General features: G+C 40.9%; 1 protein-coding gene across 1 annotated transcript; it reads left to right on the forward strand.

Moving 5' to 3' along the window:
* Window positions 1-612: 612 nt before the first annotated feature.
* LOC307209822 (vomeronasal type-2 receptor 26-like) lies at window positions 613-5,913 on the forward strand (the record flags this gene model as incomplete). Its single annotated transcript, XM_079965185.1, has 4 exons — window positions 613-770; window positions 3,014-3,241; window positions 4,194-4,320; window positions 5,009-5,913. The coding sequence occupies exons 1-4, from the start codon at window positions 699-701 to the stop codon at window positions 5,911-5,913; spliced, it is 1,332 nt and encodes a 443-aa protein (XP_079821311.1). The 5' UTR covers window positions 613-698.
* Between the last annotated feature and the right edge of the window lie 6,722 nt (window positions 5,914-12,635).

Raw genomic sequence — 12,635 nt, forward strand, 5'->3', positions numbered from 1 at the left:
AAGAGAGCCATTGTAGGTGAATTTTTAAATCAAATTTTATATATCAATATTAGGGGTTGACTGTAAGGTACTGTGTTCATGTAGTGTTTTCTTTCACTTAGGGCTCATTGTCAGCGAAGCTCAGATGCTGACAGGAGGAGAAGAAGCAGGTATAGGGAGAGAACAGTTAGCAGTGGAAGGCTGACGTTGGAATGCAGGAAACATTCTCTCCCAAATCTCGTAGGATCTCAAAAGTGGCTGAGATGTGAAAGATACTGGAAGAGAAAGTGGGGGCTTCCGTGCTGGGGGAGGGGGAGGAGCTCAGTCCGGGCAACTCCATCTTCTGGGGAGGACGATGAGTAGAGGAGCTCAGTCCTAGTTTGTTGTTTTAGCAATAAATAAAGCAATAAATTAACAGCCAGAGTCGTCTCGCGTTTGTGGGAGAGACCAAGCCATAACATTCATTCAGACTTTCCCTTGCCCCACTGCTTTCCCCAGAAAAAACACCAACTGGGTTTTCTCTGGATTGTTTGCTCCAATTCATCACTAAAGAGTGGATTTTCCAGAGGAAAGCAGTGGGACAAGTGCAAAACTGCTTGGACCTGTACCTAGAAAATGTGGGACAATCAGGACAAGTGCAAGTCTGGATGACCCGTTAAACTCTGGCCACTTGCATTTTTCCCTATACCAGTAGTGAGGGTCTGTAGCACAGCAGTAGAATGTCTGCTCTGCATGCAGGACTTCTGAGGTTAATTCCTAGCCTTCCCAGTTCAAAGGATTCAAATAAGCAGGTGAAGAAGTGCCTCTGCCCGAGTTCCTAAAGAGGCAACGCTAATCAGAGCTTTTTAAAAATGTGTCTAGATAGAGAAGTAGCCAGGCTTAGTATAAAGCTGTTTCCCGTGTTTCTAAGCCAGCTCCAATTTATGATAGTATCTGCCTAAGTCGATAATTCTGAGCTGGTGATCTGGGGCATAAAATGGCTGTTGGTATGCCAGATGAAAAAGGGCAGTTGAATAATGCAACCCATAGAAGTGATTCCTCACTGTGTCCCTTCCTGTTTTCTGTTCTGCTTTTGGCCTCTGCCCCTCCATGTGTCATTCTGTCGCAATTCTTCATTGGTTGTGATTGATTGATTGACTGATTGATTGATTGATTCATCTGCTCACTCCTGCTAATTCAACAGAGTCACCCCTTGTCAAGAACCCGCCCTGTGTAAACTTGGGGTTACAAACCCCACCAATTATTTATAATTACACAGCTTAAATAAAGTGTGCCTCCCATTGCTAACCATTTAGGCTAGATTCAACTAAATTGCTAATCTATTTACTAAAGCCCTCTCTGACCAGTCTTCAGGTTCTGCCTGGAAAGACTCTCCTCCCTGAAAGAGAGGGGAGTGGTTGTGGGCGGGAGCCTGAACACCGCCCCTAGCAGGGGGCATAGCCCCCTGCCTCCAGCTCACCTGGCAGGCGCTCACGCCCCCCCGGTGGCCATCCAACCAGGTGCCGTGGGGGGGCGTGTCCAGCAGCCTTGATGCTGCTGCGTCAGCCTCTCCCCGGCCTCATTTCTCTTCGTCGTCCTGTGCGAGTCACCCACCCTCCACTCCCATTGAGTTAGGGCTTAGGTCATTGGCCTTGCTATGGACCTTAGGTTGGTCGCCCCGGTTGCACGGGGGGCCTGGTAGGAGTTTTTCCATTTGGCATTAGGCTTTCCGTTAAAGGAATCTGGCGGTCGTGTATTCTGTCCGATGCCTGCTTGGCGGGAGGCCATGGCACGACCCTCGGTGACAGCAGGGGTGAGCCTATAGTTGGATTAGCATCAACAGGTGATGAACCCCTGGTGAATAAACCCACTTGTTTCACGATCCAATGCCTAAGCCAATACCTTTTCATTGCTGTAATCAATAAAGTTGTGGCCTTTTCTAGCCCATTAACCTTATATCACGTGTCCCTGTGTCTTCTTTTCACGTCGCGGTGGTCGGGTCCTCGAACCACAAATCTGTATTCTCATTGGACTGTAGCAAAGGACTAATGATTTTGAATGACCACTAAAGGACCTATCACGATTTGACCCATTTCAATTCTCTTGTCCCATATAAAAGCAAGAGTCTACTGTTAACTGCCATAACTGAAATCTTTATAGGTTTTTTTAAAAAAGAAACTGTAAATCTAATCCCTCTTGGAAGACTGAACCCACTGAACCCACAGTTACATTATAACTTTTCTGAGAACAGTCAGGAGAAAAATAACAGGTTCTCCACCATTTTCACACCGAAAAGGTGTTCATAGCATAAGAACATTGTTCTATTTAATGTTTAATTAAAAATTTTCTTCTACAAATCACTTTTCTAGTGAAGTGTGTGTAGCTGTGGAACTGAGCAAAACAATTGTTTTCATGAATCCCCCCCCCAAAAAAAATCATAGATCCAAACTTGTTTTCACTTGTTTCCACACTTGTTGCCACATTCAAGGACTACCTCTGTTTCTTTCAAATAATTTTTTTAAAATGAAGATTGGGATGGAAGAAGAGATGAATCTATTTATTTTTTTAAAATGATATTTATTCAAAATTTCAAAAATACATAGGTATATAAAAAAGGATGAAACAAGAAAAAAGAAAAAAACAGGCAAATACAACAACAAAAGAGAAAAAAGAATAAAAAAAGAAAAATACAAAAGAAAAATACAAATCCAAATTACATCCTTTCGTTTACTTGTTTCTTGGACCTCCTCACACCTCCCTTTTTGTATTCTAACTTAATTCATTATTTCAGCAAATTCTTCCCATGTTTCTCAATTTTTATTTAAATAATTTATCTTAAGAATCTGTCCTTTTGTTGTTGTTGTTAACTCAGCATATCCTTTCCAGCTTTTACTATATTCTGTTATTCAATTTACCGTTAATTTCTTTAACCTTATCTTACCTTAAAAACAGTAAAATTTCAAAGTTTAAGCCATATTTATACATCACTCCTTCAAAAAGAAGAGATGAATCTAATTCATTTACAGATGTTGACACTCTTTCTCTTTCTCACTAGCTCCCCCCTTTTCTGAGAAGCGTCCGTTTCAACAGTACTACGGAAGACGAGGTGCATTTTGATGAGGATAGAGAGCTGGTGGCTGACTACGATATTGTGAATTTGGTCACATTTCCTAACCAAACTGCCGTAAGAGTGAAAGTGGGGAAGTTGGAGACCCAGGAGTCCTCAGGTGTAGAGATGACCATCGACGAAGAGGCCACTGTGTGGCCCAAATGGTTCAACCAGGTGGGGAGTGTATTCGTGTTTTATGCTGTCCTGTAGTAGCTGGGAGCACAAGCTGAGAGCTGGAAGATGTACATTTCAAATTACCATATTTTTTGCTCTATAAGACTCACTTCTTCCCTCCTAAAAAGTAAGGGGAAATGTGTGTGCATCTTATCGAGCAAATGCAGGCTGCGCAGCCATCCCAGAAGCCAGAACAGCAAGAGGGATCGCTGCTTTCACTGCGCAGCGATCCCTCTTGTTGTTCTGACATCTGAGATTCAGAATTATTTTTTTCTTGTTTTCCTCCTCCAAAAACTAGGTGTGTCTTGTGGTCTGGTGTGTCTTATACAGCGAAAAATACAGTAAAAGTAAATGTAAAAGCTGGTCTCAGCTGCAACCTCACATTTGTTATTTAAATATAATAATGCTGTATGATTACTGGTGGTACCTAGGCGTACACATACCCCTAAACATTTTGTGAATCTAAGTTTGGTCTCATTGAGAAGCAGTATTTCAATGTGAGTAGGAAAATGAGGGTACCCCTAAACTTTTTTTTTAAAGAAAGAAAACACTGGATCATATAGATCATTTTTTAAGGCAAGAATGAGGAACCTGATCCAGTAGTTTGGACTCAGTCTGACCCTTATGTTTTCCCTCCCCTTATGGTTTTGATCTATGGGTTACTTTTAAAATGAGGCTGCATTTTAAATTGCATTTTAACCTGTATTTTAAATTGGGGTTTTTTTCCTATTATGATTTTACTGTAATTTTACTGGTGTTAGCCACCCTGAGCCTGGCTCTGGCTGGGGAGGGCGGGGTATAAATAAATTTATTATTATTATTATTATTATTATTATTATTATTATTATTATTCAGTTTTCTAAGACACAAACCCATCAGAGCAGAATGGTATAGTACCTACAGAGAATGCAAGAGCTCCTAAAATGCTGTTTGTTTTCTTGATGCCCTTTAGACAAGGCCCCATTCCACATGTTCAGAAAGCTGCCAGCCTGGATCCAGCAAAGTGGTGCCAGAAGGACAGCAAATTTGCTGCTATAAATGCGCCCCATGCCTAGAAGGAGCCATTTCTAGTCACACAGGTAAAACAGCTTTGAAGGAACAGCAGGCTCTGAGGGATGAAGAGCAAGTTCACTGTGAATGTACCGGTAATCATGCTAGATCTAAAAAGAGACATTTGGAAAGAAATCTCAAGACTTGTCATGAGTTGTTTCAGTGGTGCTACACTGCTAATCACAAAATTGCAATGGCAGAAAAGCTGTGCATAGACTTCACCCCACTTTGATTTGCAGTCAATGACTTGCAGTCATTCCAGACCTGATCTGACCTGCACTGAATTCAAATCCAGATTGTGATCCAGTAAATACAAATCTCCTGAAAAGCCAATTGACTGCACTGCAAAACCAAAATGGCCATCAATTTCTTCTTTTAAAAAAAACAGAGACATGAAATTTTGATCCACAGCAGCCCCTGCAGAGGGGATTAGTTTGCTAAATTTGGTATCTGCTGGACGGTGCAGAATATACTCACAATGCAGACATACCCACACACAGACACAAGATTAAATGATGAGACAGACACAGAAAACCGAACCCAGCTGTAAAGAAACCTTAAACCTCATAAACTCACTGTGCTTATGAACTGCAGTACAATTCAGAATATTGAATAAAATTACTAAAAAGAAAAAAAGATGCTCCATTTAGGTAGGGAATATATTGATGATACAGAAATTTATGGGGTTTGATGTACAAAAATAATGTTTTCTTTCAGATGCAGATCAATGTCATCAGTGTCCAGAAGATCAATACTCAAACAATGAGAGGGATCAATGTATCCCCAAGACTATAGTCTTCCTCTCCTATGAAGAACCCCTGGGGATTACCTTGGTTTTCTTTGCCCTACTCTTGTGCCTAATCACAGGTTCTGTTTTGGGAATCTTCATTAAATACCAAGACACTCCACTTGTTAAAGCCAACAATCGAAACCTTACATACATCCTCCTCGTTTCTCTCCTGCTTTCCTTTTTGTCCTCCTTTCTTTTCATCGGCCAGCCTCAAAAGGTCACCTGCCTTCTCCGCCAAACCATCTTCAGCATCATCTTCTCGGTCTCCGTCTCTTCTGTGCTGGCAAAAACAACTACCGTGTTGTTGGCATTCATGGCCACAAAACCAGGAAACAGCATTAGCAAGTGGGTGGGAAAGAGTTTGGCAAATGGTATTGTCCTCTTTGGTTCTGCCTTTCAGTTTGGAATCTGCGTTGCCTGGATCGGAATGTATCCCCCCTTCCCAGAACTGGACATGGATTCCCAGGTCAGACAGACAATTCTGCAGTGCAATGAAGGGTCAATCACTATGTTTTATTCTGCCCTTGGCTACATGGGCCTTCTGGCTGCCATCTCTTTTACTGTGGCTTTCCTCGCCAGGAAGCTCCCTGGGGGTTTCAACGAAGCCAAGTTTATCACCTTCAGCATGTTGGTGTTTTGCAGCGTTTGGGTCTCCTTTGTGCCAACTTACTTGAGCACCAAGGGGAAATACGTGGTGGCTGTGCAGATCTTCTCCATCTTGGCTTCCAGTGCTGGGCTCCTGGGCTGCATCTTCCTTCCCAAATGCTACATCATTGTCCTCAGGCCTGATTTGAATACAAAGTCACACTTAATGATGAGAAGGAAAGATTAATGTTGTGTCTTTTTAAAAAAAATAATTTTATTGAATGATTTTATGTTACAAAAAAATTACAACCATACAACCACTAAATATATTTTAGAAATAAAAATTACATACATCAATATTTAGTTTGTTATTTGTTATTTACCGTCTTATTTCCTTCCAAACACACATATGTACAGACACCCCCCCCCAAAAAAATGATAATAAAGTAAATATTTCCCCCTTTTATCTTACGAAATCTTTTCTTCAATTTTGACTTCATGTCAAGTCCCTTCACATGTCTTATCTTACAATCGAATGTACACAAAACAATAAACCTTTCTATATTATTTTTCCAATACATTCTGAAAGATTGTTGCATCAAATGTATTACTCAACTAAATTTCATAACTATGTATGTGTGTATGTGGACTTTCAGATTTTTTCAAAACTTTTATTATTATTATCATGGAGTAGCCATCTTCCTTCCAAGGAATGTCTCCGAGTACATGCCATGTCACCATGAAGCAGCAGAAGAAGACCCTTCCTCCCCCACAACAAACGCCCTGTGCCGTGAGGGAGGTTGAGAGACTTCAGAGAAGTGTGACTAGCCCAAAGTCACCCAGCAGCTGCATGTGGAGGAGCGGGGAATCGAACCCGGTTCACCAGATTACAAGTCCACCACTCTTTACCACTACACCACACTGGCTCTCTAGAACTGCTGGTTTTGGGGGCATTCAAAAAAGAGGTTTAGATTCAAGAGCAGCCAGGCTGCTGATCTCTGCCTACAGGGACCTGTATTTTTGTGGCAGTGATACTACGCTATAAACTCTCATCTATAGCACTGGTGCTTTATAAATATAGTAACGATTTGACAACCTTCAGTTTAAAAGAAAAGGGGTGAAGTTCTTCACATTTATTTATCCTCCACCCCAAAATCTAAATTGTATGTTAAGAATTCTCCCATAACATCTGCACAATGGAATCAGTAAAGATGCAACGCAGTCTCACACGTTGTTCTCACAATTTAGACTCTGTAGTTATATTTTCTCTTGGTTTTTCAGCTCCTCTTTCTCTAAGGACAATAACTGATTACATTGTGGAGGCATGGGACACCTTGGTGCACACTGACAAGCTTCTTTTTCAGGAGCCAGTGGTGGCAAAGGAAACTGCTTCCCAGGGTTATCCAAAGGCATTTTTCCGTCTTAGGCAAAATACAAGATGATACTTATGGTCAGCTGATAGTCGCCCACAGCTCCGCTAAACATGGTCCAAGTTCAGTGCCTGGTTCCGAACTTCAATGTCTAAAACTCCTGGTAGAGTACAAGGATCCAGAGATCATGATAAGGGTGGCAAAATTCTGTGTGACTGCCATAAAACATAGGGAACAAGCCGTACTACCAAAATGATTAAGGTTTTAAATGACAGTTTTTGGTTATATTTTAGTGATCAAGATTTTATATATATATATATATATATATATATATATATATATATATATATATATATATATATAAACTGCTATATCTGTATTGTCTCTGTTATACCCAATTGCAATTCAATGTATTCCTGTTGTGTTTTATGATTTTCCTGATATTGTTAGCCAGAACTGGTCCGTGACCATAATAATAAAAATTCAAGTTCAGTGCCCTTCCAATTGTCCCATAGGAAAGCATGGCATGACTTGGGTGAACTTTTGCAAACATGTTTTCTCCTGCCGCGCACCTGTGCATTTGCCTCAGAGAGAGCATGCAAAGAGGTGATTATACATCCCCTGCAATTATCAAAATCATTGTGATTGATTTGTGTCCCTGTGACCAGAATTCCACAGCATTTTTCCAGAGGTCACTTATGAGCATTATCAATAAATAAAAATAATTCAAACCCAATATAAAATATCAAATACATAAAATCAAAACAAAACCAACAACCCAATAACACCCCCCCCAAAAAAAGAGCCAGCATTTGTCAAAAGGGTATAGGATGTAGATCAAGTCAGGCTGGCCTGGTTGAAAATGAACATTTTTGCCTGGCACCTAAAGGTATATAGTGAAAAAACAGAAGAAATAAGTAAATGTGAGGTAAAAGTGTACTTAACAGATAATGTACAATGAGAATGTTTGGAAGTCTTTTTTAGAACACCAACTACTTTTTCTTCTTTATTTTATTTTATTTTATTTATTCATTCATTTATTTTTTCATAAATTGTAGTGTCATGTGTATTGTGAGGTATACAAAATATCTTTGCTTCAGTTGCCACCATTTTCTTTTTTTGTTACAAACAAAAACAGAGAGTGTTGTATAAATGTTGTATAAATGTATATTTTTAAAAAATAATAAAGATTGAATGGGGGTGGGGGAGAAAGACACCCTATTGTAGCCAGGGCAGGTTTTTTCTCTTTCTTGCTATGAGACATCTACAAGACAAAGCTCAGGTCTGCTTCGTACATTTTTAAACTAGTGGAATAGAAAAGTTTGCAGGTCTTCCTTCCAAGTACGTCACTCATAGTCACTGGCATTTGGGGGGGCTGGGGGGAGAGCAGGACTGGAACATACCATTTTACCAGTTGATATGCCATTTGCTTTTCATTCCAGGACAGTGGAGACAAACTATCAGCATGTCCTGGCCATCCTGTTCGCTATTAAAGAGATCAATGAAAATCCTGAGCTCTTACTCAATATCACCCTTGGCTACAGCATCTATGAAAACTGCTTCAGCGTCAGGAGAGCCTATGAAGCTACCATAGACCTGTTCTCTACCACACATTGGATGGCCCCTAATTTCAAGTGTGGGAGGCAAAGAAAACTCCTGGCTGTTATTCAAGGAGGGGACTTCGAAACCTTTTTCCAGATGGCAACCATGCTAGATGTTTACAAGGTCCCTCAGGTATGGAGACAGGCCACACATGTTTCCTGCTTGGCAGGGGGTTGGACTCGATGGCCCTTGTGGTCTCTTCCAACTCTATGATTCTATGATTCTATGATTCTATGTATAGAGATACAAAGGGAGTCTTTTTCTCAGGGTCAACTCCTTGGTTGAGAAATTCATTGGTATAGTATCCCCCTCCACAATAAGCTGTGGTACTGATGGGTTTAGCTGGTGGTGAGCAGCAATGGTGGTGCTACTGAGAACACCAGAATGGGTTGGTTGGAGCCAGCATTTAGATTTCCTGCAATCCCCTAATTCAGCAGCACACTGCATTGTGCCTTGGGTATTTGGGGAAATTTATGTGGAGACTGCTGTTGGAATTTCCTACGATAAGACTGGTCAACAACAAATTTGTTGTCTGTGTTTTTTCAGCTGATTTAGGACGAATCTGATGCGCTGAATCCAAAAATCACATTGGTTTTGCTCAGTCAGATCAAGTTTTTGAGTTATGGCCACATGTTTTTTTTTACATTTTTATTCACATGTACGCTTGTGTGGAGCATTTTAGAAGAAGTTGGTGGGGGTAAAATGCCATGTCGAATAATTGTTTTGATTGGAAATGATTATTTTAATGACAAGAAGTATTCAGGTTCGATAGTTCTGGGTGATTATGTTGAAAAGTGATCAGTTTGAAGCTATAAAACCTCAAAATCTTCCATAAATTGGTGCGGCAAAGCATAAAGTTGGGGGATCAAAACCCCTGGCTCACTAGAGTACACTGAAGGAGAACTATGAAGGGGTGAAATATGTGCTGGAGAAAATTGGTTATGATCAGCATAAGTGGTTTATTTGTGTTGACCTGAAGATGGTGAACTTTTTGTTGGGACAACAGTCTGGCTTCACCAAGTACCCATGTTTTCTGTGCATGTGGGATAGTAGGGACCGTGCTCAGCATTACACGAAGGACTGGCCTGTGCGGGAGGAATTGGTGCCTTGCAAAAAAAAGGAACGTCATCAACGACCCTCTGGTGGACAGAGACAGAATACTCTTCCCACCGCTGCACATCAAGCTCGGCTTAATCAAGCAATTCATCAAGGCTCTGGACAAGGATGGTGACTGCTTCACTTACTTGTGCCAGGCTTTTCCAGGATTGACCATGGAGAAGTTGAAAGCTGGCATCTTTGACGGTCCTCAGATCCGTCAGCTCATCAGAGATCCAGAGTTCGGAAACTCATTGAACGAAGTGGAACTGGAAGCGTGGAAGGCATTTGTTCTGGTAGTGAAGAACTTTTTTGGCAATAATAAGGCCAGAAACTACGCAGAACTTGTCAACAACATGCTGACTGCTTTCAGAAACCTGGGCTGCAACATGAGCGTCAAGATGCACTACCTATTTTCACATACGGACCGGTTTCCTGAGAACCTGGGTTCAATGAGTGATGAGCAGGGGGAGAGATTCCATCAGGACATGAAAGAGATGGAGACAGGGTAGCTGGGATGCAGTTATGATGGCTGACTACTGTAGGACTCTGAAGATAGACCTCCCTGCCGCTGAGCATCCCAGGAGTTCCAAGAAATGGAAGTTCAAGCCCTGAAGTTTGAAAAATAGTGAAGCAACATGCAATTTACGTGTACTTACCTTTATCAATGCCCACCATTCAGTTTACAGTAATCGATGTTTCTATCAGGTAATCAATATATGTTGTTGGAAAAACATTTTTTTCTCTTAAAAACATATTTAGGATGATATGTGTTGACAAAAATCAGCTGATAATGCCACAAAAATGTAATTGATTTTGTCACAAGATCTGATTTTTTTCAAATCAACATGGCACAAAAACCTGACCTGATGGAGAGAAACAGATGCCATTTCCTGATTCAGCAGTGCAAAAATACCCTAAATCAGTTGTAGAAATCTAGACAACATTCAAAAAGTAAAAAATTGTTGCCCAGTGTAATCCATATTGATAATGCATCAGACAAGGATGTGATGGGAAAGAGAGTTTGACGACCCACTGACACTTAGATCCAGCAATATTGGACTAGAAATTGTAGGTGTGTTCAGTATGTGTGTTGTGTATATACATCCATATGTGTGAATGTGCATGTTGAGTATCTGACTGTGAGTGGTGCGAGAGTGTGTGGCGGGACTCTACCTTCCCACTCACTCACTTTTATTATGGACCTGCCTACCATTGGCATGTAGCTCCCGGGAAGTCGGTCACATCCTGCCCACTCTTGAGCTACCTGAGCAAACACTCTGATCTATGGCACAAGACTCTTTGATCTATTAGGTTGTAACCCAATAGGCAGGTGTCAGGCTTCAGGGAATCAGCTTCCTCCCCCCTTTGGCAGTAGATGAGAAGAACAAAGGGAAAGGAGTCTTCTTACCAGTTCGAAACTTTAATGATCACAGCGAGAGAACAAACAATCCATTTCCTAGGAATGACGGTGCTCCCAATTAAGGGTTCCACCCACTTCCTCCCTAGTCACGCACATCACTACTGCATCTTCTTGTTATTTTAAACAGATTTTATTAATTTTACACATTAATATTCTACACATTCATCATATAAAAGAAAAATAATAAAAGAATCAAAATCCCCCCATGACTTCCCCTTCTGGTTTTTTAAATATTTGCTGCTTCTGCTTAATTTATTTTTCCTTATTTTTGTAATCTTTTAACTAAATGCTCTTATATTCTTATCATTTTTATACCATACCTTCTTTCAAGTTAGAACCTCCATTTAATTAATTTACAGATTATTGTTTTTTAACCTTTACATTTGTTTTCTAAACTGTAAATGTTTACTCAAACCCTGCTAGTGAGTCCATTTCTTTAAAATATCTCTGTAAATACAGCATGAATGGTTCCCATTTTTTAAAAAAGTCTCTATTGTCACTGTCTCTAAGTCTTCCCGTAAGTTTTGCCATTTCTGCATATTCCATAACTTTAACTTGCAATTCTTTTATTGGTATCTTGTCATCTTTCCATTTTGGGGCTAGTAGAATCCTAGCCACCATTGTAGTATGCCTAAATAACTTCTTTCGTTATTTTGGCAGTTCCTGTCCTATAATACGTAACAAAAATTCATCTGGCTTTTTAACAAAAGTTATCTTGAACATCTTTTTCAATTCATTATAAATCATTTCCCAATAATTTTTAATTTTGGGTGGAGATGCTCTCAAAAAACGCTCAACAACTTTATCCAGATTTTCAGTTTTGGGAATATGGCAACCCTACCTAAGGGAAATTTGGCCAAATGACCTGCTCCCAGTGGAGGCTGGCAGGAAAGAGGCAAGGACAAAACAGGGAAAGAGACAGTAGGAAACTACCTTTGTAGATTAGTAGTTTGGGTCAGAGCTATGTATTTGTTTTGTTTATCTTGGCACACTAACTGTGCATTGAGGCAGATAGTCATGGTAGTTGGACATGAACTACCACATGAAAGAACAAGACCCATGTTTTGAATTACACATGCCTCAGAAAATCCCCTCATCCAATGTTTCTGTCAGGGAACTGACATCAGAGCGAGAGGCGGAGGCAGGGCTCCAGAGCGATGCCGGAGAGGGGACCAGCAGGGGGGAAGGAATTCAGCGTAGCACCAGTAGAGGAGAGAGGGAGATGGAGGAATTGGGGACAGGGCTCCAAGACCCTTCAACAGAAACTAGTGGAGAGAGCGCTGGCACGCCCTGCCTTCCCCTTACTTGCGCAGACGAGTTCCGCGCAGGGAACATAGGAGGAGACTTGGCGTCAAACAGCTTTTATGCTGGAAGAGGTTCAAGAAACACCCACTGACGGATTCTGCAAGTGACTAACAGGTCACGGAGGGCGAGCTCTGAGCCTAAGCATGGTTGGGATAGCAATCTAACTAAACCGAA

Source organism: Podarcis cretensis (assembly GCF_951804945.1).
Source record: "Podarcis cretensis genome assembly, chromosome: 2".
Classification (NCBI taxonomy): domain Eukaryota; kingdom Metazoa; phylum Chordata; class Lepidosauria; order Squamata; family Lacertidae; genus Podarcis; species Podarcis cretensis.